This window comes from Vulpes vulpes, chromosome 11 (genome assembly GCF_048418805.1).
Source record: "Vulpes vulpes isolate BD-2025 chromosome 11, VulVul3, whole genome shotgun sequence".
Classification (NCBI taxonomy): domain Eukaryota; kingdom Metazoa; phylum Chordata; class Mammalia; order Carnivora; family Canidae; genus Vulpes; species Vulpes vulpes.
This window is the reverse complement of record NC_132790.1, coordinates 49154757-49178979: the sequence shown is the minus strand read 5'-3', so window position 1 is coordinate 49178979 and position 24223 is coordinate 49154757. Positions and strand designations below refer to the sequence as shown.

At 36.2% G+C, this 24223-nt stretch overlaps 1 protein-coding gene across 8 annotated transcripts in view; it reads right to left on the bottom strand.

Annotated features, from left to right (window-relative positions):
* The window catches only part of ARHGAP42 (Rho GTPase activating protein 42), a 280896-nt gene that overhangs the window by 179811 nt on the left and 76862 nt on the right, over positions 1–24223 (bottom strand). For all 8 annotated transcript variants that reach the window (XM_072726273.1, XM_072726275.1, XM_072726272.1 and 5 more), the window contains one exon: positions 13687–13748. In XM_072726273.1, coding sequence (XP_072582374.1) covers positions 13687–13748 — 62 coding nt within the window. The remainder of the gene's footprint in view (positions 1–13686; positions 13749–24223) is intronic.

Genomic DNA, 24223 nt, shown 5'->3' with positions numbered 1-24223 from the left:
TCAGTGTCTTCTGAAATACGTTTCCTGTTACTTTAAAACATTCATTGACCTTTTAAATTCACGGATATAAAGCATACATACTTGCCCGCCCCAAACCCCAAAGTTGTCACACCCATTAGGATGGCTTCTATCAACAAATCAGGAAACAGCCAAGTGTTAGGGGAGATGTTAAGTAGGATATAGAAAAATTGGAAGCTTGTGCAAAGGTGGTGGGATTGTAAAATGGGCTGGCTTCTGTGGGTAACATGTGATGGCTCCTCAAAAAATTAACAGGGACTGAAAGAAGGGTCTCGAAAAGATATTTTACACACCCACATGCATACCATCATTATTCACCATAGGCAGTAGGTGCAAACAATCCAAGTATCCACCAACAGATGGATAAACAAAATGTGAAATATACACACACATAGGGTTATTCTTCAGTCTTAAAAAGGAAATAAATTCCAACACATACTACGACATGGACAAACCTTCAGCGCGTTACGTGAAGTGAAAGAAGCCAGTCACAAAAAGCAAATATTGTATGATTCCACTTACATGCAGTATCTAAAGTAGTTGAATTCATAGAAATAGAAAAGTAGAATGATGGCAGTCGGGAGTTGAGGGAAGGGGAACTGGGGAGTTGTTTAATGGGCACAGAGTTTCAGGTTTGCAAGATGATAAAGTTCTGCAGACTGGCTACACAATAATGAATATACTTACTACTAAACTGCACACTTAAAAAATGGGTAAGATGGTAAACTAAATAACATATATTTTACCATAATTTTTGAAAAACACAAAGTTATTAATATATTTTTTCAAAGTTGTTAATATTAATGTCACTCTTAGGTATTCTCTTCATGGAACCACTATATTCATTATATATTTACAATTTTGTCAATTAAACTTCACCCCTTTACTTAATACTCTCATTCTCAGTATAATCTCATCCAACCTCCAGTGAATTTAAATACCACTTATATATTGATGATTGCCAAATTTCTTTTATAGCCCTGACTTCTCCTGACTCCTTACTCAACAGGTCCAGCTGACTGGCTAATACTTAAATATGTCTGAAATGAAATTCTGGAGAATACCCACTATACATACCTGTCCCCCACCATGACCATTCCACCTAAGGATCCCTATCAGGATAAAAATCTGAGTAAGTGGTTTTCAGCAGGTTGGCTTTGCCCCCTAAGGGACAAAATGTCTGAAGACATTTTTGGTTGCTGTAACTTGGCAGTGGGGGCGGTGGTATGGGGTTAGGAATACATGAAGAGTGTAGAGGCCAGAGAAGTCTCTAAACATGATACAATGCACAGGACAGAAGTCCCTCAGAAAAATTTATCTGGTCCAAAATGTCAATAGTACTGAGGTAGAGAAACCACTCCTATGAAACATAGTGGCCTCATCTCTCCCACAATCCATAGTTGATCAATCACCAAATCCTACTGGTATTATCTACACATAAGCCAGAATCTGATCACTTCTATCACTTTCATCCGGATGCAAGTCACCATAGTCTTTTACCTAATGAAATAACCCAAGTAGCTTCCTGAGTGGTATCCCCAGTTAAGAGGTAAGTATTCAGTCTTATTCTCTATCATCTGTAGTCAACGTAACAGTCAGGGTAATCCTTTAAAATTCTTGATCAGTTCCTGCCATTCTTCTGCTGAAAGACCCTTCCATAGAACAAAAGTCCAGCTCCTTGCAGGACCCTCCATACTCTTCACATCCCCCCATCACTCCACTCCATCCCACCTCATCTCTTCTCATTTTCACATTTGCTCCTTTGCTTTAACTGTATTGGCTTCTTCTAAGCTGTTCCTTAAATACCCCAAATACTCTCCAGCCTCAGGGTCTTTGCACTTGATACTGAGTTCTGTGACCTCCTCTAAAAGCACTCCCTTCAGAGACTTGCAGGACTAACTGCTCTTTCTTTTGTCTGGTCTCTGCTTCAGTGACCATAATCACTGAAGTCTTCTCTGACTACCCTACATTAAAACACACTTATAACCCTCCAATTACACACCAACACCATTAAAACAGGCCTCACCTCCTATCCTCGTTCACCTTTATTTTTCCAGAGTACCTATTATTAACTGGTAATACACACTGACTTACTTATTTGGTATGTCTATCTCTGCCAACTAGAAGACAGAAACTTTTTGCCCACAGCTCTGTACTCAGCTCCTGGAGATCAAAATATATTTGAATAAATTGTTGAAATAGTTGGGAAAGATAGTAATGTAGAAGGTTATAGAATTATTGTTTTGTAAATAAAAATTAAACTATGCTATGCATACTGGTCTACAGCTGCTTTCCTATAAAGGTACCTAAATTCTACAATTTAGAGCTTCGATCTTTCAGCATAAGATATAAGTAGTATCTGAATTAACCTATCATTAATGTGTTCACTATATGAATGCTTATTCTTTCAGAAGAAACTAAAAAGAAATGAGATAGTTCTGGGTTTTGGTGAGGTTGTTGTTTTGATATAAGCTCCACAAATGAGGTAGTAAACTTGGAGGTAGTTGTTGACAATGTTCTGTATATAGTCACAGAAGACAATCAAAATGAAAGGCACTTAAAGCATATATATCCCATCTACTCCATGGATTCCCAGATGTCACTCATTCACATGCCATATCCATGATTTTGGCCATATCCATGTCCCACATTTTATAAACTGATTCACTTCTTCTACTAAGTTTCCTCCAAAGCAATATTTGTATTAAATCCACATTAAAATAAATATGGAACTACTAAAATATAAGATGTCCATTCATATAATACTTAATATCTAACATATTGCTGGTAGTTTCTGTTCTACACTTTGGGAAAAGCAGAACAGAAAGAAAGAAAAAAGAAAAAATCCTAAGGATCTTAGGGCTTTACTTGATGTCATCAATTCATCAATTGAGACTGGAATTGAGACTTTCTCAACTTTGCATTCTGGTTTCATGTTGACAACAAAAATGCATTTTGTTTGCATCACTTCAGTAGTATTCTATGTGGTGCACAGAAATTACACTGTGGATGGAATATACAGTGAACAGAATGAAAAATCCCAGATCAGTGGGGATATTTTATTTTGCCATGAGAGACTTTAACAGAAACACAGCAATTACTATGCAGAGCACTTTTCTGCCATATAGCTAGATATGGTTATAGAAATGAAGAGTACACCCGTTTTTCAGGGTTTCTACTGTTGAAATTGTCTGAAAGATCCAAAAGTTTGGCAGATGTCTGGAAATATGGTTAAAGTGAGGTCCTCATAGAGTAACCACACTCCCAAATGAAAAAAGTTAATATACTATCTTTAGGAGCAGCCTGTGGTTTACCACTACACTAGTGACAAGTTAATCAAATTTCTGTAAGTTAGATTGTTACAGTAAATTCTCTTGTCTCTTTTAGTACAGCTGGCTAAAATCATTCCTTTTCTGATTCACTATGAACTTTTTCTATTTAGTTTTCCTTTAATATCTTAAAATAAAGGTTTATGATTTCACACACAAAAGTCCTACACATCCTTTGCTGAGTTATTCCTAAGTCATTCTTTTGCTGCAAGTTGAAGTTGTGTACCACAATGTAATTTATGACTATCAACCTGGCTAGACTCTTATTTCTAACAAATTCTGTATAGATTTAGAATTTTCTATGTGAGATAATCATATCAAGAAATGACACAATGAAATAAACTAAATTAAGTCTTACACCTTTTATGCCATTGGTTTTATTTTACTCCACAGACTTGGGCCTTCCAAAACAATATAGAATTTAAGGAGGAATAGTGTACATCCTTGTCTGTTTCCTGCTTTTTAAAGTGAATGTTTCTATTGTTTGGATGAATGGACATAGTGTTTTCCGAGTCCTGTAAAATTTCAGACACAATGCACTATCATACTATTCTGTTCACATGACAATGTTAACTGGAAACTTTTTTAAGGCCATTACTATGCTGTAATATCCAAGAGTTGGGTAATTTCCAAATCACAATAATTCCCTTGTGTCTGAAAATAGTCCTAATATTCAAAGGAACACATGCAACACACTCTGTCCCCTTGGTCCTGAGTGATTGGTCAACGGTCTTTAAGTGACCTGGACTGAGCCAATCAGAAGAGTTCATTTTAAAGTTGGTTTTTGTTTTTGTTTTTTGAATTTACCAAGGGGAACTAGACAGGCCCCTCCAGAAAGAACTCCTGCAAGGTACAGTGGCAGTGTTTATGACTCATCTTGTGGAGGAAGCCATCTAAGAATGAAGCTGACAAACAAATGAAAGAGACAAAAAGCCTCTTAGAGGCATCCGAGTCTATGATTCTAGTTGCTCCAGAATCTCACATGCAACATGGTGTTTCCCATGGATAAATGAAATACCCAGAGTGTCTTTACCACCAATTTTCTATTTGCCTTACAAATGAGTAGCCTGGTTGACACACAAATAACAAATCTCAATGTGAAATAACACAAGGCATCTTGATAAGAATCCACTAACAGATTTTGTATTTCAATTATGAATTCTAAGACAAATGGCAAGTTTCTGAATAATCTGTTACTTTTAATTAATATTATAATTTATGTAAAATATAGTAAGCTATTATACTTTGATTTTACAAAATGTTAACATTAAGAGAAATTGGATAAACGATACACCCAATTTCTGTATTATTCTTTATAATCGTGTGTGAATTTATGATTATCTCAGTTTTTTTAAAAAAGCCTTCATTCTCTTTTATCCTAATGGTAATTAAACTTGCGACCTCTTTGGTACTACATAAACACTGTGACTATGGTTTAATTCTACAAATAAAGACAAAATGAAGAATGAAGAATGAAGAATACTTGAAGAATGAATAGAAAGAATACAATGAAGAATACTTCAACCTCTTATTTTTGAGTATCTGGTTAGTCTGTCAACTGATATTTCCCAACCATTCATAACTTTGTTACATGATTTAAGATTTCCCTTCATGATCTCTTTTATCAATGTTTTTCTAGTCTACTTTACTTCTACTTAGGTTTATTTTCTCTGCCTTATAAAATTAAATGCACCATCCAGGTCTTAAAAAACTTTTGTGGGGCTATTACACAATGACATTCTATATACTCATCCTTTATAATATTAAAGTATCTTTGTACATCCTGTCAAAAAAATCAGAACATGGTTTATAAATGTAGGAAAAACTAGCATATCTCCAAGTATATCAATGAGAAATGATGGCCAACATCAGAGTAAAGGTATTTTTGAAAGTACAAAGTGAAAATAGAAAGATTTCAACATGATATGATATTAGAAGATAACAAAGTAAAGCAGCCTATACAGCTGAGATAAATGACAGAGACAGGAAGATGCAAGAACTAGAGATGGGAGGAAAGAGATGGGCAGCACAGGCGCTGTGTCCAGCAGCAGGCTATTGTAGCTTATATGAATAGTGACAGCCCTAAGCAACAGAAAACTTCACATCTAAAGAATCATGCCATAGTAGCCAGACAAAAAAGGAAATCTTCAATTCCAGTTTGTATCTTGGCTGAAAAACCATGTGAAAGTTTGTTTGTTTTTTTTTTAATCCAAGTATCCTATTTTAAATTAATTGCTTTTCAAATAGAACTATCTGATAGAAAAGTTCCCTTTAATTCCTTCCATACAGTCAAGGTTGATCTTAAAAAAAAAAAAAAAATAGAGGGATCTTGTGTAACACAAAAAAACAAAGACTGGATGCCTACTATCAGATATTCATTTATAAATCTTTAAATCTAGGAATTTGACATATACCCAAGAAATGCCAGCTGTGAGAATGGCACCAATCACACACATGTACACAAAAATCATACCCAGATATTTGTGAAACTGATATTCCAAAATACACATAGATTTTTAAATTTGCACCAGCTAATTTCCCTTGGCTGACAGCTAGCCATGACAGCAGTACTTCTAAAGGCAGGTAAACCTTAATTTTACTAAGGAAAACACAACCTTCTTTAAAAAAAAAAAAAAAAAAAAAAGGTTTTATTTATTTATTCATGAGAGACAGAGAGAGAGAGAGAGAGGCAGAGACAAAGTCAGAGGGAGAAGCAGGCCCCATGCAAGGAGCCCAACGTGGGACCCGATTCCGGGTCTCCAGGATCACACCCCAGGCTGCAGGCAGCGCTAAACCGCTGCACCACCCGGGCTTGCCCCACAACCTTCTTTCTAAGTATTCTTTTTCAAGAGCTAATAAGGAACAAGATCATCGAGTCTCAGATTTATCTATTTTATCCCTCTTTCTTATACTCTGGGATAGAAAGATCAATGAGCAACAAAATAACTAAAAAGCAGCCTGCCAGGGTAGGCTTCACTGTCTGACTACTATATCATGCCTATTAAAAGAAAATTTTAGAATTTTGACAGGGATGCCTGCATGGCTCAGTGTGAGCATCTGCCTTTGGCTCAGGTCATGATCCTGGGGTCCTGGGTTCAAGTCTCGCATCAGGTTCCATGGAGGGAGCCTGCTTCTCCCTCTGCCTGTGTCTCTGCCTCTCTCTCTGTGTCTCTCATGAATAAATAAAAGAAAAATCTCTAAAATGATTTAAGAAAAACTTTGACAAACATTTCCCTCTAAGTGTCCTAAGTCTTTTTCAATTTAAAATCAAAAGACATAATTCCTAAGTATGAACACTTTGAAGTATTTTCTGAAATCCTAGGAATTACCCTATTCAAGCCCTTCATACTGAATTAATGAATTTTACTCAAAGAAAGTTTCTCTTATACTAGTCCATAATGAACTTAATCTGAAAAATGATAAATAAGAAGCTGTGATAACTCTCAACAACCAACTTTTCTTTTTCTGTATGTGTTAAACACTACTAAATTTTGGTCAATCAATATCTTCAGCTCTGTCCTTTACTACTGGTATGTACTATCTAGAATAACTCATTTACAGTCTGAGCTCAGTTTCAGGTTGCGGTAAAGATAAAATAAAAGTGTATAAAAAAGTACTTTGGGGATCCCTGAGTGGCCCAGTGGTTTAGCGCCTGCCTTCGGCCCAGGGGGTGATCCTGGAATCCTGGGATCAAGTCCCACGTTGGGCTCCCTGCATGGAGCCTGCTTCTCCTTCTGTCCACGTCTCTGCCTCTCTCTTCTCTTCTCTCTCTCTCTCTCTCTCCCTTTCTCTCCCTCTGTGTCTCTCATGAATAAATAAACAAAATCTTAAAAAAAAAGGACTTTGCACACTTTAAAAAATACAAATGAGTACTAGAACTGTTGATCAACAAAAAATTAAATCTACTAGTGTTGCAGCCATGCTGAATTGTGTGTTATCTGCCACTTCTCAAGTCTACCTTAGTATTTCACCAAATAATGGAAATCACAGGGAATGTCTGCAATTCAATAAATGTGAAAATCAGAACTTTGTACATGGAGAACATTGAAATGGCTTTTTTTTTTATTTCAAGTGAAATCACAGTATAAAAATATTGGTGTATAGCCCAAAACACCCAAAGTTTGTTTCCAATAAAAGTTAACCTACAATATACCAGAAATATAATCAATAGTCATGCATGTAGAATGTTAGCATACTATGCTTCATTTATCTGAGATAATAAAAGTAACTGGGTTACTTCACAGACCATTGGATTTAGTATATAACAGTACCAATGACAGAAACTCAAGGATTAATTGACCTTACCTACTGATGGGTTATGAGCAATGCAAACATTTATGGCAAAAGGAAATCACATTTAATCAAGAAAAATATGACATGAAATTTTTGACATTTAAAACATTCTCCAATTCTGTGAATCCTTGATTTGAAGATTGTGATGGGAGTAGGGGAGCAGGTAAAGGGTGGGGGAGGGAACTTAAATAGGTTTAGTGCATATTTTGGGGTTCCACATGCCAAAATTTGATGTGGAAAATATCAATTGGGTGATGGATTGAGTTTTTGATGAAATATATGCCTGTTTAAATATGATGAAAAATTTGAAAATTAATCTAATTTCAAAATGCATAATGCCTGTGCTCGTCCCTAATTTTTGTAAGATATAAAATAATATACCTAAAACACTCACCAGAGCATCTCACATACTATATTAACAACACATGTTTGCTATTGTTATTATCCAATTTTTAATTAAAACAGAGCCTTAGTTTGTAATATTGTGGATTATGCGAAGGCTCTATAACCGAACAGCCTGGTTTTAAACCCTCGCAATACTACTTATTAGCTATGCGTCTTTGAGCTTGCTCTTCTTTAAATTGGGCATATTAATAGCATACACCTCAGAGGGTTGCTGAAAACAGATTAGTTAAAAATATGAAGCAACCATAGCAGTGCCTGGTACCTTGAAAAGGCCCCAGGTCAGTTACCACCTACAGCCTCCCAACAGAAATATGATACAAACTACATAAAAACTAACACACTTCAGGTGCTCAGTAGTCACATATGACAAGTGTCTAACATATTAGGTATCACATATTTTTTAAATATCTGAGACTCATAACAACTCAAAATCTTGTGTCAATAACCACCAAGTAATTCACATTTCTAGCATATTTTTTCTTTTTTAAATAAAGATCTGATTTTGTTGGAACCTAAAGAAAGAAAGGACACGTTTGACTTTATCCTTTATTAATCCTTAGGTTGGATTGCTTGTACTTTAGAAAAATGTAAGAAAAGAAAAATAAAGATTTTAATATTCTTATAAAAGAAACAACTGCTAAGGTTGTAAATTTCCCCTCCCAGTCCCTCAAGAATGTTTTTGTTCCAAAGTAATACCCAGACACCTAGCCCAGTGGAGGAAAGTATTACCACTACATGAGTATAAAAAAGACTGATCTGAGCAGTGAATAGAAAGAATATAAATCCTGGGAAACCTAAAGCAAAATTTATAATTGACAGAGGTCAAATGTGAATGTTGTGGGTAGTAATGGTTAAAATAAGTAATTAGTTTCTTATATTAATCAAAATGGAAACTATAAGAAATAAGTTCATCTGTACAAATTCTTCAAGATAAACAAGAGCTAAAATATTCTGAAACGGAGGCTTCCTCAAATGGTGACAAAGATACAACTAAGAAAAAAATGTCTATACTGCTATACACATAGTCCACATGTGTCAAGAGGCGGGGGAAGGGAGAGAGGAGCAGTATAGGACAGGTTAGATCTGGACCCTCCGATCTGAAGAACCCTGCATTCTCTGGGTCTATATGCTATACCTTTCCCTTCAATATCATCCTACATCTCAGTATAGCCAAGTGAAAATATGAGACTTTGAGCAAGCAGTCCAAAAGCTTTCTCCTGGTTCTCCTATTGATCTAAATCTCCTTGTTGATTCTATCTCATCTGACCAAAGTCTGGACTCACGGCACCCCAGGACTCAATCCTCCCACCTCTTCTCTTCTGTCTACACACTCAAAGACTGGATAATCTCATACATTCCCATAGCTTTAAATCCCCTGTATGTCAGCAACTGCAAAATGTATGTGTTCCCCTGAACTCCAGATTCATATATCCAGCTGCTCCCTAGACAAGGTGACTTAGATAGCCAAGAGGCACCTAAATAGATTCAAAATCATAACTATTTTTCCCTATCTCTTCCTTCACCTCAGTAAGTGTCAGGATCCTCTACCAGCTGCATTATTTTTCTTTTTAGCACTCAACACCAACAGAAATCATTTGTTTAATGTTTGCCCAGTAGAATGCAAGCTGCATGAGAGCAGGTATTTCTGTCACAATGCACAAGGATTAAAGGGCACTAATTTAGGCTATATGGAAAATGCAGACCCCCAGTGGAGTATATGAGCTCAAGTCTGAATGACAAGATGGAACCAGTCTTGAGAGGATATGGATCAGGACAAGGCAGAGAAAGGACAAGTGCAAAGGTTTAAGTCCAAAAGAAGCTTGTAGCAACACATTTAGGGGAGTAGAAAGAAAGCCAGTGGGGAAAAAGAACAAGGGAACGAGAGGGTGAGTATTGAGAAGGAAAGATGATGGGTAGAGTGTGGTTCCAGGGTCTCAGCGAGAGGGAATGTCAAATCCAAAGGCCTGAAGAGTCAAATTCAGTGCTTCAATACAAATAACAAAAAAGAGGTTACCACGATCTCTTTCGGAAGGCCTCAAATGAGGATTCCATGGCTCCCTAGGATGCTCTCTTTGTATGTTAGTATTTATTCAAATTAATTTTGAATACCCTGAACTAAAATGGTAGTGTGTGCACAGCTAAGTTACTGTTGATGCAAAGTACAGAGCAGTTCCTTTAACGGTCTAGAAACTGAAACTTGTATGGCTCAGATGCCCCTCCTTGCACTGGGGACAGACTGAGTCTTTATAACAGGACATCTGACCTAGGGCATCTCTAATCATTTAAGTGCTGTATTCTATGGGGAAAAATTCTAACATTTCAAATAAAGATGCACTTAAAATAAAAAAAGAGCCCATGCTACTCATCAATACCAATATCCTCACTGTAAGTAATCAGTATTATACTAAGGCCATCATAAAAGACTACTAAATTACTTCTTATATTTGAGGTAGATGTCAGTCAACATCTTGAAAAACTGCATCCTGGAAGATGTTTTTTCCAGCAAGAAGTGAGAGGATAAACATACCCTCAAAAGTTTCTGAAATGGATATTTCCTATTACTATCTCTGAGTCACTTTGTTGTCACATTAAAACTATGCATTTTTAGTTGGCAAAAGTTGAATTTTTTTTAAGATTTTATTTATTTGAGACAGAGAGAGAGAGAGAGAGAGAGGGGCAGAGACACAGGCAGAGGGAGAAGCAGTCTCCATGCAGGGAGCCCGACGTGGGACTCGATCCCGGGACTCCAGGATCATGCCCTGGGCCGAAGGCAGGTGCTAAACCACTGAGCCACCCAGGGATCCCCAGAATTTTTTAACTCAATACTTCAAGTTAGTAAGAAGCTATAAAGAGGTACCATTTCTTCAAAAAAACAATATTTCTTTGGGCTTTTTTTTTTCTGCAAACAACTTTTAGGTTATCTATATGATGTATTCATCTTACTAAGTATGGTAAATCACTGGGAACAAGAGAATTTGATTAAACTGTTAGGTGTCTATGTAGTCGCTGTTCTATTTTGGTCAACTTCAAATAATATATAATAAATCAGGACTTATCACTGAAAAAAACATAATTAAATAACTATCAATTACAGAACTCCTTTATACTCTTAGTACACTTAAAATATTCTACTTCCTAAATGAAATACTAATTTTTAAAAGAAAAATTCTTCAGCACATCTTTGCACAAAATCTGCTACTGGCTATACCTTCAGTTGTAGTGACATCATGTGACTAGAAAAGATTTCTCACGCCAGTACTTAGGGTGTTTAATAATTACTTTTACATAATCTTTGTGGATATGCAATCCATTAAGCTTTTATCTATAGGTTTTTCTTCATTATTTTGCATTCTTTATTTCAGACCTTCTTTGAAACAACAGGTAAAGCAATCAAAACCTACAACATGACTTCACTCGTGAATGCAGAATTTCCTCCTTGCTCTAACATAAGAAACATGGCTGAAGACAGAAAAGAAGATCTCTGAAAGACTAAGGGCTGGCATTTCAATCTCCATTTCCACTGCCTATAAGACACTCTGCCACATTCACCGGCCATTTCTTCTCATTGGTCTTTGTCTTTTGTTCAGTCATCATCTGGGATGACCTCAAAATTCTCATAACTTCTCGATTCCTAAGCCTATTTTCCTGCTTAGCCACATCTTAACTTTATCACTAACTGGACCAGCTCCACTGCCAAATTCAGCATGTTTCAACTATCACTCCTGATCACAACTTCCCTGTCCCAGAATGTCTTTTATTGCTTGCCTGTGAACCGTCAACATAGCATAGTAGCTGTGCTTGCCCTCTCTGCTTTCTAAGGGCATCTCCTGCCTCAGCTATCACTATAATCAATCAAGACCCATTTTCATATTACACAAACCCATGTGCCTATAATCAAGCATATCCTCCGTGCCCACCACTTAAATCTGGCCTCTCAGCTCTTTTTACTGCTCAGTCCATGGCTCTGGGTACTGCTTGAAATATCCAGGAAAGCATGGTAATTAGTCTTCCCTTGACATATTTATGATGTTCACCTTAATGGCTCATTATCATGAACCCATCGTCCCTTTTCTCTTATATAACCTGCTCCTTCTTGGCCTTCTAAACTATTTCTATGAACTCCTCTTACAGCAGATGAGCACGCCTTCCTGACACTATTGCCCCCTGTCCAAACAACTGACTACCCAAAGTTCCACATTTCACCTGATGCTCTTTCTTCCCTCCCATCTCAGAGGAAGGGCCTTTCCCCTGCTATCTAACAGGTTTCTTCAATGCTATAAGAACATTTCTTTAGCTCTTTTTACTCTTGTAAACTACAACATACTTTCCCATATTCTTTAAATACATTTTCTAAAATTATAGCCCATGCTAGTTGGCCTATCATTCTCCTGAACTACGTGCATAGGATTTGAAAAACCACCTCACTCAACCTGATTATATATTCCTCTGGCCTCCACACCATCAACAACTTTATTTTCACATCTTCCTAACCACTTTTTCCCATTCTCATTACCAGCTCCTCTCTGGGCCATAAGACACCTCCTACTTACATCTCCCCATCAAACTTGGACTTCTATTGCATAGTTCATAGAACTGGAGTGAGGATTATGCATAAAGTACTTGAAAGAGTGTACTGTTTAGTCTTAAGACTCGAATCAAATTTACCTCCATTAAAAAAGCTTTCTGTGACTTCCCCAGAATGGGTCTGTCTCCCACAATGGCTTATATGTATCTAACCGCTACAAATGCTTTATGACGATCCTACTGGATATGTACCACTATTTTTCCCATATACAAATGGAAATCACAGAGGCCTTCAAAGATACTTAAACAAAATGGTACAAATTATATTGGTAAATGAATAAATGTATTATAAACAACTATGCTCTGATGCTGTCACATAAATTAATACATCAACCTACAATGCTTTCCCCATTCTTCCAAACCAAGCAAAATTCTCTCAGCCCTTAAAACCCAACTGAAATATACCTTTTGAAGAAAGTTTCCTCAACACTTAAGGAAAGAAAGAAAAGAAAGAAAAGAAAAAGGAAAAGAAAAGAGAAGAGAAGAGAAGAGAAGAGAGAAAAGAAAAGAAAGAAAAGAAAAGAAAAAAGAAAAGAAAAGAAAAAAAAGAAAAAAAAGAAAAAAAAGAAAGAGAGTCTCCTGCCAACATGCTGGCAAAATTATTTGCTCCTTCCATGAATTGTCTTTAATACTTAGAAGGTCTGTCTGGGTGATGGGCAATAAGGAGGGCACTTGATCGGATGCACTAGGTGTTATACTATATGTTGGCAAATCGAACTTCAATAAAAAAATAATAATACTTAAAATGTATCTTTATTATAACACTGAAGCTTTTTAAAAGTTTACTCAATTAGAGTAAATTAAAAATTCAGTATCTTTGAAGGAAATGGAAAGCAAAGTGAAGATGATTTACATCTGATGAACAAATGAGATAAACAGAAATAGCGTATCTCATTAGCAGTAACTGATAATCATATTCAGAAATATCTTCTGTACATTTAGTACACGTATCAGATTATAAGGTCTGGTATAGATCAGTCTAATTGAGAAGGTCTCATCTTTCTTCTAGTATGTCCAAAGAAAGCTTTATTCTTAAAAAAATGGGGAAAGGACTTACCAGTCTCCTCCTTTCTTCTTCTACTGCAATGAGTAATCTTGCAAATTCTTTTAGTGACTGAGCTATTTAGATTAAAAAAAAAAAAAAAAGCATTAGCCTCCTTTCATTGCTAATAACTAATTGCACAGGAATAAATACAATGAAGCTAGTTATAAATATGTATATATTCTGTGGTTTGAGGTTTCTATAAGCATAGAACAGTATACACAATAGGATCTCAATGACTAATAACTATAGATAATAGATATTTGTGCACTGCAGATAAAAGTTTTCTTCAAAGACACAAGGGAAATACAGTTATGCTTGTAATGTCTAAAACTTAAATTAATAAATAAAAGTTTATTATTGAAATTGCACATTCTAAACAGAATACTACAAATAATGAATATATCAAATCTCTAAGAAGCAATAAATCCAATACTATTCTGGTATACTTAGTAGCTGAGTAATGCAACATCTCCCGCTGACTTCTTTCTAGAAGCTCAACAGCTATAGATATATTAAGCCAGATTATATATTCTGTGTTACTGTAATATCAAGGTAGTACTTGGGTCATGGCCAGAAGGACTCTTAGCATTAGTATTTGGGGAGTTTGTTAGAAATGTAGATTCAGGCCTCACCTTAGAATCTGTACTTTAATAAGATCTTCAGTTAATCCATTTGTATATTAAAGTTGAGAAACACTGCTTTATTTTTTTTAAGTTTTTATTTAAATTCCAATTAACATACGGTGCATTATTAGTTTCAGGTGAACAATTTAGTGATTCAACACTTACATACAACCTTTGGTGCTCATTACAAGTTCAGAAAGCTTTAGCTTTCTAAAGCTATCTGAACTCAAATCTCTCCGGCTTGGGAAAAGTATCGAATAAAATATTGAATACTCAGAGACGCTGGGAGAATAAATCAGGAAACAAACAGGAAGTTATGATAGCGTATTCTTTAAACATGCCCAGTCCCAAATGGCAGTTGTAAAACCATAATTCATCCACATCAATTTCTATATCTTATAATTACTATAACTAAAGTTAGAATGTTTTGATTATAAAACAAAACAAACATGAATGCAAAAATTATTTCTATTTAGGCTTTGAACTTTCACGTCTATGTCTTTATTCTTTAGGCTCCCTACCATTTCTTTCACCCATACTAATATTGAAAACATTCTGTAAGACCAGAAGTCTAATAAGTCTGGAATAAATCCCACAATAAAAGCAAGTAAGTGAGGAAAATAAATCAAGAGTCTTATAACAGAACTTACTAAGAAAAAGAATGTTTTCTATTGGAGAATTTAAAAATCACAATCTATGGTTTTTCCTTCCACTCTTTTTAAAATTACTAGGCTTACACTAACTAACCTGGTTTAAAATGCTATCTCTATGATTACTTCATGTTGGATTTTATTCACAGCTGCCAAGAGAAATCAAAGGGTTACCTGGGAGACTAAGATTAATCTGATAAACACATTAATGGTCTTAGAGTTAACAGAACTTTTTTTAATTTAGAAAAATGAGATATTAATTCCCATTAAAATAACAGTATCAGTGCTACAATACAACACAGTTGTGACAACAGTTAAGTTGAACAGAAAAACATTTTACAAACATATAAAGACTTTTATCAGGAGCATATAATAGGATACTCTATTTTTGTACTTTGGATAAAGAAAGCATTCTACCATCCTGGCAACTGTCTATTGCCACTAAAGAGCTCTACTGGCAAGCCTGAAAAAAAAAAAAAATGAATGAACTTCTGAATGACAGAAGACATTATGTTGACATGCCTACAGAGAAAGAAACCAAGGAGCCAATCAGTTTGGGCTACAGGAATTGGAGACAGCAGGTACTCCTGAAGCTGAGAAAATAAGAAGTGAAAAAAGTTGATAGTAAGCTGAAAGTCTGTATAAGAAGCACTATAACCCCAGATTTCAAACTCAACACCCCCCAAGCTTTTTAATTAACAACAAAACAGGCAAAATAATCCCCAACTACCCTCATATGTTTCTTTTATGGAAAGTTATTGGATAAGGCATTCTCATAAAACACGGGAATAAGCCAAGAAAAAAGGAGATGGGATCTAGAAGTAGGAGATCCAATATAGGATAGAAGCAAATGAAATTCTTACTCCAACAGAGAGATATTCGAGACAACTGTTGTTCAAAATGTTCAGAGAGAATTTTATCTAGCCTGGAGCCATAGGTTACAGGCTCCAGGAAATGTCTCCAGAGGAAAAAAAAAAAAATGGAACTGATCAATATCCTGAGGTATCTGAATGTAATGAAAGGGAATTTATACTCTTTTAAAAGAAAATTCAAAGGCAATTATTAACTCCTGGGAAAGGGGTTTTTTAAGTAACACCATCAAAATAAATGAAATAACTCAGTTGTAATATGTACAAAGTCACTATGATATAAACAAAACAGTTGAAAAGAGGGTATCTAAAACTGGGGGGAGGGCAGCCTGGGTGGCTCAGGGGTTTAGCGCCGCCTTCTGCCCGGGGTCTGATCCTGGAGACCTGAGATCAAGTCCCACATCGGGCTCCTTGCATGGAGCCTGCTTCTCCCTCTGCCTGTTGTCTCCGCTTCTCTTTCTCTGTGTATCTCATGAAGAAATAAATAAAATCTTTAAAAATAAATAAATAAAACTGGGGGGAAATCAAGTCTTAGCAAGATAATTATGGTCTTGAAAGAAATACAAGAAATGGTTAAAAGTTCAAAGGGGTCTTTGTGAGTAGTAAGTGGTAAGGACTTGTAAGATGTGAGGTTGTTAGTTTTTATTAAGCCTAATAAAAATATTTACCTTTTTTAAATAATGAAAAATAAAACATAATATAAATGCTGTATGTTCCTACTGGCCTTATTTTTAGGAGGCTAAATTCATGTAATAACTTTCCCAGAGTTAAGTAAGTATCTAGCACATAGAAGCCTAACAACAAGGTTTTTATTTTGTTTTGTTTTGCTTTTTTGACAACAGGTATTTTTGGAGTAAATGAATTCATAGCTTGGTTTAGACTGTCAGGGGTACACTAGAACCTTCCACTTGGTCAATCCAGAAAGCAACCACTGTATCATAGAGTAATGTCCTAGTAGACCCAGGAGCATCATCCTGTAACAACTTGGAAGTCCACAGGTAACCCCAGGTAACTACTACTTCAAGAGTAAATCATGTAGTTACCTTAAGTCAGATTTTGGTTTTAAGTAAGGAAACTCAGTTTCTCTTTTTTGAGATTGTTGTTCTCTCTTTGACTAAAAATTAGATGCTGTTTCTTGCCTAACTTGAATGGTTTTCTGGTCTGTTCCCAAATAAATACTATCTATAGACTCAGTACAATAATAGTTATTATAATGAGAATGTCTGAGGAGAAAAACTTGAACACGCAAAAGCAATTGCATGTCTGGATCCTCACAACAAAAACTACTCTCCTTCCAGCAGTTTTCTGGGTCTGTCTTAGTTTGACAATTTTTGTTTCTTCTTTTTCTTTTGTTGATTTTTCAGAGAAATGACTTCAAAAAACTAAATATATCCTTTATACAGTATAGTCTCAGTTTCATAAAGGTATATGTTTCTTAGACCAAAAGAAGATATTCAGGTTTGTCATTTGGCCTACATGGAAACACCCAGGAACATCATTTCATCAATTAGTAACAGCAACCCATTAACTTCTTCAACCCATACCTAATGCTTTCCCGTGTTTTTATTTATGTCAAAGTAATAATTTACAAAGCACAATATAACACAGAAAGAAAACAGGAGTTAACAATCCTATAAAGTAAGCATAAAATAATTCAAAGTATTATTGTATAAGCTGGGTTTTAAGACAAAGGGCTGATGCAGAGCCAGTTACTTCCTAGCCTGGACCATGCTCAAAATCTAAAGGAACCCCTGACACAAGTCAGGTAGATCCAAGCTGCCTTGTATACTCCAGCAACTCCTCAGAGATATGAAACCAGTATGAGAATCTCTGGTGCCCAGGATGAACAAGGTAGGGAGTCTATTCCCCACCAGACTTTGAGCACAAAACATACCAAATGATTCCCCAGTACCCAACATGGTAATGTTGACTGCATGAGCAATTTCTTTAAGAATTTACTTAAGCATGGGATCCCTGGGTGGCGCAGCGGTTTGGCGCCTGCCTTTGGCCCAGGGCGCGATCCTGGAGACCCGGGATCGAATCCCACATCAGGCTCCCGGTGCATGGAGCCTGCTTCTCCCTCTGCCTGTGTCTCTGCCTCTCTCTCTCTCTGTGTGACTATCATAAATAAATAAAAATTAAAAAAAAAAATTATTAAAAAAAAAAAAAAGAATTTACTTAAGCAAAATCTAAAAGTATTTTTATTTCATGCAAATTCTAATACCTAAATATTTTCTTTTATAAGCATTATATGTGATGTCCCATATTTTATCAGTGTTAATATTTACATAAATAACCATTTCATTATCTGATTTTGGGAATCCAGACTAACATCAGATTTAACAGCTGGTCTTGCAATCACTGATTCTGCTCGTACCTAATTGGTATAACAGGAACTTGATTAAGTGACACAATATCCCCAAAACAATACTTAATACACAGCTGGCTTTCAATAGATGATCATTAAATGAATTAGTGAGTTTAATACACTAACAATGAGACTGAAGAAAGAGAAATTAAGGAGTCAATCCCATTTACAATTGCACCCAAAAGCATACAATACCTAGGAATAAATCTAACCAAAGAGGTAAAGGATCTATACCCTAAAAACTATAGAACACTTCTGAAAGAAACCGAGGAAGACACAAGGAGATGGAAAAATATTCCATGCTTGTGGATCAGCAGAATTAATATTGTGAAAATGTCAATGTTACCCACGGCAATGTACATGTTTAATGCAATCCCTATCAAAATACCATGGACTTTCTTCAGAGAGTTAGAACAAATTATTTAAAGATTTGTGTGGAATCGGGATCCCTGGGTGGCGCAGCAGTTTAGCGCCTGCCTTTGGCCCAGGGCACGATCCTGGAGACCCGGGATAGAATCCCACGTCGGGCTCCCGGTGCATGGAGCCTGCTTCTCCCTCTGCCTGTGTCTCTGCCCCTCTCTCTCTCTCTCTCTCTCTCTCTCTCTGTGACTATCATAATAAAAAAATGAAAATAAAATAAAATAAAATAAATAATATATATATATATATATATATATATATATATATATATATATGTATAAAAAAAAGATTTGTGTGGAATCAGAAAGGACCCCGAATAGCCAGGGGAATTTTAAAAAAGAAAACCATAGCTGGGGGGATCACAATGCCAGATTTCAGGTTGTACTACAAAGCTGTGGTCATCAAGACAGTGTGGTACTGGCACAAAAACGGACACACAGATCAATGGAACAGAATAGAGGATCCAAAAGGGGACCCTCAACTTTATGGTCAACTAATATTCGATAAAGGAGGAAAGACTATCCACTGGAAGAAAGACAGTCTCTTCAACAAATGGTGCTGGGAAAATTGGACATCCACATGCAGAAGAATGAAACTGGACCACTCTCTTGCACCAGACACAAAGATAAACTCAAAATGGATGAAAGATCTAAATGTGAGACAAGATTCCATCAAAATCCTACAGGAGAACACAGGCAACACCCTTTTTGAACTCGGCCACAGTAACTTCTTGCAAGATACATCCACGAAGGCAAAAGAAACAAAAGCAAAGATGAACTATTGGGACTTCATCAAGATAAGAAGCTTTTGCACAGCAAAGGAAACAGTCAACAAAACTCCAAGACAACCTACAGAATGGGAGAGGATATTTGCAAATGACGTATCAGATAAAGGGCTAGTTTCCAAGATCTATAAAGAACTTATTAAACTCAACACCAAAGAAACAAACAATCCAATCATGAAATGGGCAATAGACATGAACAGAAATCTCACAGAGGAAGACATAGACATGGCCAACATGCACATGAGAAAATGCTCCGCATCACTGGCCATCAGGGAAATACAAATCAAAACCACAATGATATACCACCTCACACCAGTGAGAATGGAGAAAATTAACAAGGCAGGAAACCACAAATGTTGGAGAGGATGCGGAGAAAGGGGAACCCTCTTACACTGTTGGTGGGAATGTGAACTGGTGCAGCCACTCTGGAAAACTGTGTGGAGGTTCCTCAAAGAGTTAAAAGTAGACCTGCCCTACGACCCAGCAATTGCACTGTTGGGGATTTAACCCAAAGATACAGATGCAGTGAAACGCCTGGACACCTGCACCCCGATGTTTCTAGCAGCAATGTCCACAATAGCCAAACTGTGGAAGGAGCCTCGGTGTCCATCGAAAGATGAATGGATAAAGAAGATGTGGTTCATGTATACAATGGAATATTCCTCAGCCATTAGAAACGACAAACACCCACCATTTGCTTCAATATGGATGGAACTGGAGGGTATTATGCTGAGTGAAGTAAGTCAATCGGAGAAGGACACACATAATATGCTCTCATTCATTTGGGGAATATAAATAATAGTGAAAGGGAATAGAAGGGAAGGGAGAAGAAATGGGTAGGAAATATCAGAAAGGGAGACAGAACATAAAAACTCCTAACTCTGGGAAATGAACTAGGGGTGGTGGAAGGGGAGGAGGGCGGGGGGTGGGGGTGAATGGGTGGCGGGCACTGAGGGGGGCACTTGACGGGATGAGCACTGGGTGTTATTCTGTATGTTGGCAAACTGAACACCAATAAAAAATAAATTAATTATTAAAAAAATAAATGAATTAGTGAGTTTAATAATAAATTTCCACAACCTATTTACTATATGTGGAGAAACATACCAACTCATATTCTAGGCTTCATAAAATATTTTGAAAAGGATAAGCAACACTTTGTGGAAAATTACGTTGGCTATCTTGCCACCTGCATGAAACTTTCCTGGCTATATTCGCCAGTAATAATCTTTCCCCTTCCTATCCATCTGAACCATGTGATTACTAAAGAGCAATCAAAATATAGTTTCAAATACAAATGTCAACCCTCCAACAAATTATTGAGGTTAAGAATATTGCTATAGGTTCCCTTTTCATCTCTACAACATGGTATTGGAAACACAGTTTTGGAACAATAGAAATTTATCATTCAGGTGTATTTATGACAGGTCCCAAGAGTAACAACATTCATAAAGACAACAGTTGAAATATGTCCACATGGTAAGGAAGTATGATAATGGCTCCTATATTTACAAATATCATAAATTATAAAACATTCCTGAACTCTCTAAAATATCTATTTCCTAACTCAATCTTTTCAGCAGGATTTTAAGTTCACTTGACCATTTTTGGCTGTGGAAAACCTCGTCAGTGCCTAGAAGTAAAAATGAGAAAGAAAAAAGAAAATTACTTCCTGTTCACTGTTGGCATGACTCCAATATTATGAGTACAAAGCATTATACTATTAAATGTTTAAACAGTTGATCTGCTTGAACTTTAAAGATTTCACAACTAGGAAAACTGAGAAAGCATGTCTCTCTCACCTTCAACCCACATTTATATCACAATCACATAATGATGTGCTAAATATTTCTCCTAGGAGTCTTTTTTCTCAAATACATACCCAAGCAGAAGTACAGATCACAAAATCAGTGACATACAATTATGTCAGTAGCACATTTTGTACTTATTAAGTGAGCAAATCACTTATGACATTCAGATTTGCTGATGAATAGGGGAGAACTGAGTTAGCAGTAGGATTTAGATTTGGTTAAATCTCAAGGAAAACATAAAAACCTCTAAAAGTCTATAAAAGCCAGACTGAACCAATGCAATCATTTTAAAAGTCCCGATAATGTTCTAACAGTCACTTTACTATTCTATCTGGGTGTATGATGTAGGCTACCAAAGTCTTTCTTAGGAGAAAAGCAGTATGATGCTAACGCTTAATGGAGGATATGAGCCAGAGCAAATGAATTCATCATACGCTTCTAGATCTGGCCACGTAGAAAAAAATAAAAGTGAATCAATATGCATAGCCAAATGATACTCAGCAGTACACTATGAAGCATGCAATGATCTAACAGGTATCACATCAGCAGTTCATGCCTGAACTCTCACTAAGGAAGATTTAACTCTTTGAACATTTAGAAGATCACAGATAGCACAGTACCTGAACAGCAAGCAAGCTTTGGTTCAGGAACAACTTAACCCATAAAGTAAGGAGCAGATTAGTAATGCCTGAAAAAGCAATACTCTCTACAAAATAGACAACAAGGTATAAAAAAGTGACACCAATTCTCCACACAATATCAACTAGATACTGTGTGTCTTTGTAAAAATTAACACTCTCACCTGATGGGCTTTCGATTCTGTCTGCAATCCTGGACATTATTTGCAACCACAAACACTTGTTATTTTTTGGGAGCCATAACATCAAATAAGATTGTTCTACTCTATTTGTGGCTTCAAGCACCATGGATCCCTAGTTGCAAAGCCAATAAATTGCTTCCTAAACCAACAGAAAAAAAAAAAAAAAAAAAAAAAACAAAACAAAAAAACAAAAAAACAAAAAAACAAAAAACCACAGGCCTACAGATAAATGTTGGCAGGTCACTGTAGGCACACACTCAGAGGCACTCATCTTTCTTGTAACATTTCACAGCCCCTTAGAATACAAGGTCTCATGAAAACACATAAAAATTCTAGTTTGTCTTTAAGGTAACTAAACCAAGTTCTCCATAATGTCCTTATGGTGTTTAGCTTTGTGGTTTTTTTTTTTTTTAATTCCCAAACATAAATCAAAAAGATATTGAAAAAAATCTCTATAAACTTGTATTTAAATTCTTCTTTCCTGATGTGTTAATTTTAGCCATTCCAAAAAAATGAAATCTTGCCATTTGCAACAACATAGATGGAACTAGAGGGTATTATCCTAAGTGAAATAAGTCAATCAGAGAAAGACAATTATCACATAATTTCACTCATATGTGGAATTTAAGAAACAAAACAGAGGAGCATAGGGGAAGGGAGGAAAAAATAAAACAAGAGGAAATCGAGAGGAAGACAAACTATATGAGACTCTTAATCATAAGAAACACATTGAGGGTTGCTGGATGGGTCATGGGGTGGATGGAGTAACTGGATGACAGGCATTAAGGAGGGCATATGATATAATGAGCACTGGGTGTTATACACAACTGATGAATCACTTAACTTTACCTCTGAAACTAATTATACACTATATGTTAATTAATTGAATTTAAATAAAAGATAAAGAGACAAAACTGTTCTTTCCTATCCTATCAGTGCATCTTTGTATAGCACTGCATGCAGGTGTATTAGGTTTCAGCAATATGAGATGTACCAAGTTAGAAGAATATATTAGATGTTATTTTAGTAATAAAAATTTGATATTATAGCACAGTTTGCTAATTAAGCAATAAAGAACAATAAGAAATGCACAGCCTACAAAAGAAAAGTCATAAAATTAAACTTTTATCGAGTTGACCATAGAATTGTTTAAGAACTGCCCCATCTCGGCTTCATCGCTTGTCCGTTACCATCAACTGTGCTGTTTGTTCCACCCAGGACACAGCTGCCAATCTAGACTATATAAGACAAAGGGACAGAAATCCTCACTTTGGAATCCACTGTATCCACCCATTTCTTTCTACCTCCACTCTCCTGTTTATCCTCTAAATAGCACCCAGACTCTCTATATGGGTTACGGCCAGTAATCTAGTCTCCTTTTAAATTCCCAACTCCTGTTCTTCATGCCTCCCTCCCAACCCGGCTTCTGCCACTGCATGGGTCCTATACCTCAGTCTATAACCACTGCCCGCCACTGCCCATTTGGGCTGAGATTCACCATTGGGGGCGATTGTCCATCTTTCACTCTTTTCTGGTCTAAGGTGATTTTCAATCTGGTTTCTCTTGTCCTCGCTGGCATAACAATGGGACTCGAAGACTTTACATCTTCTATCAACCAGGGGCTTCACCTGTAAAAGAGAGCTACTACAACCACTGCAGAGTGGAGTGGAGAACCAGGATTCCAAGATGCAAAGTCACAACGGAAGCGCTGACCTAATTCTACACTATCTAATGTTTTTTCCTTCCCAGATTCTGACAGGAGACAGGGCCTTGTAATAATATCTGCTTTGAACCTACCAAACTACAAAGTAGCTTGTGTGTCCTAGTATACACATACACACACATGCAGGGTATATATGTTTTAAGGTCAAATTTTGGCAAATGAATACATACAAATATACAAAGACTGCTTTTCAGCTTCACACAATTTCAAAAGTTCATTCTAGCTGATTTCTTTGAAGACTTCACACCATCTCATTGCTTCAAATGAATTTCTTCTGAATCCCAAAGATTTTTCACTCTGAGATTTTTTTAATATAATAAGAATTGTGTATAACATCTGTAAGTCAAATATTTTTGTTTTCTTTTGAAGCATATGTTTTAGAAAACCTGTGCTATTCTGATTTGCCTTGTTTTGTTTTTTAAAGATTTATTTATTTGAGAGAAAGAGAGCATGTGCAAGCAGGGGAAAGTGGACAGGGAGA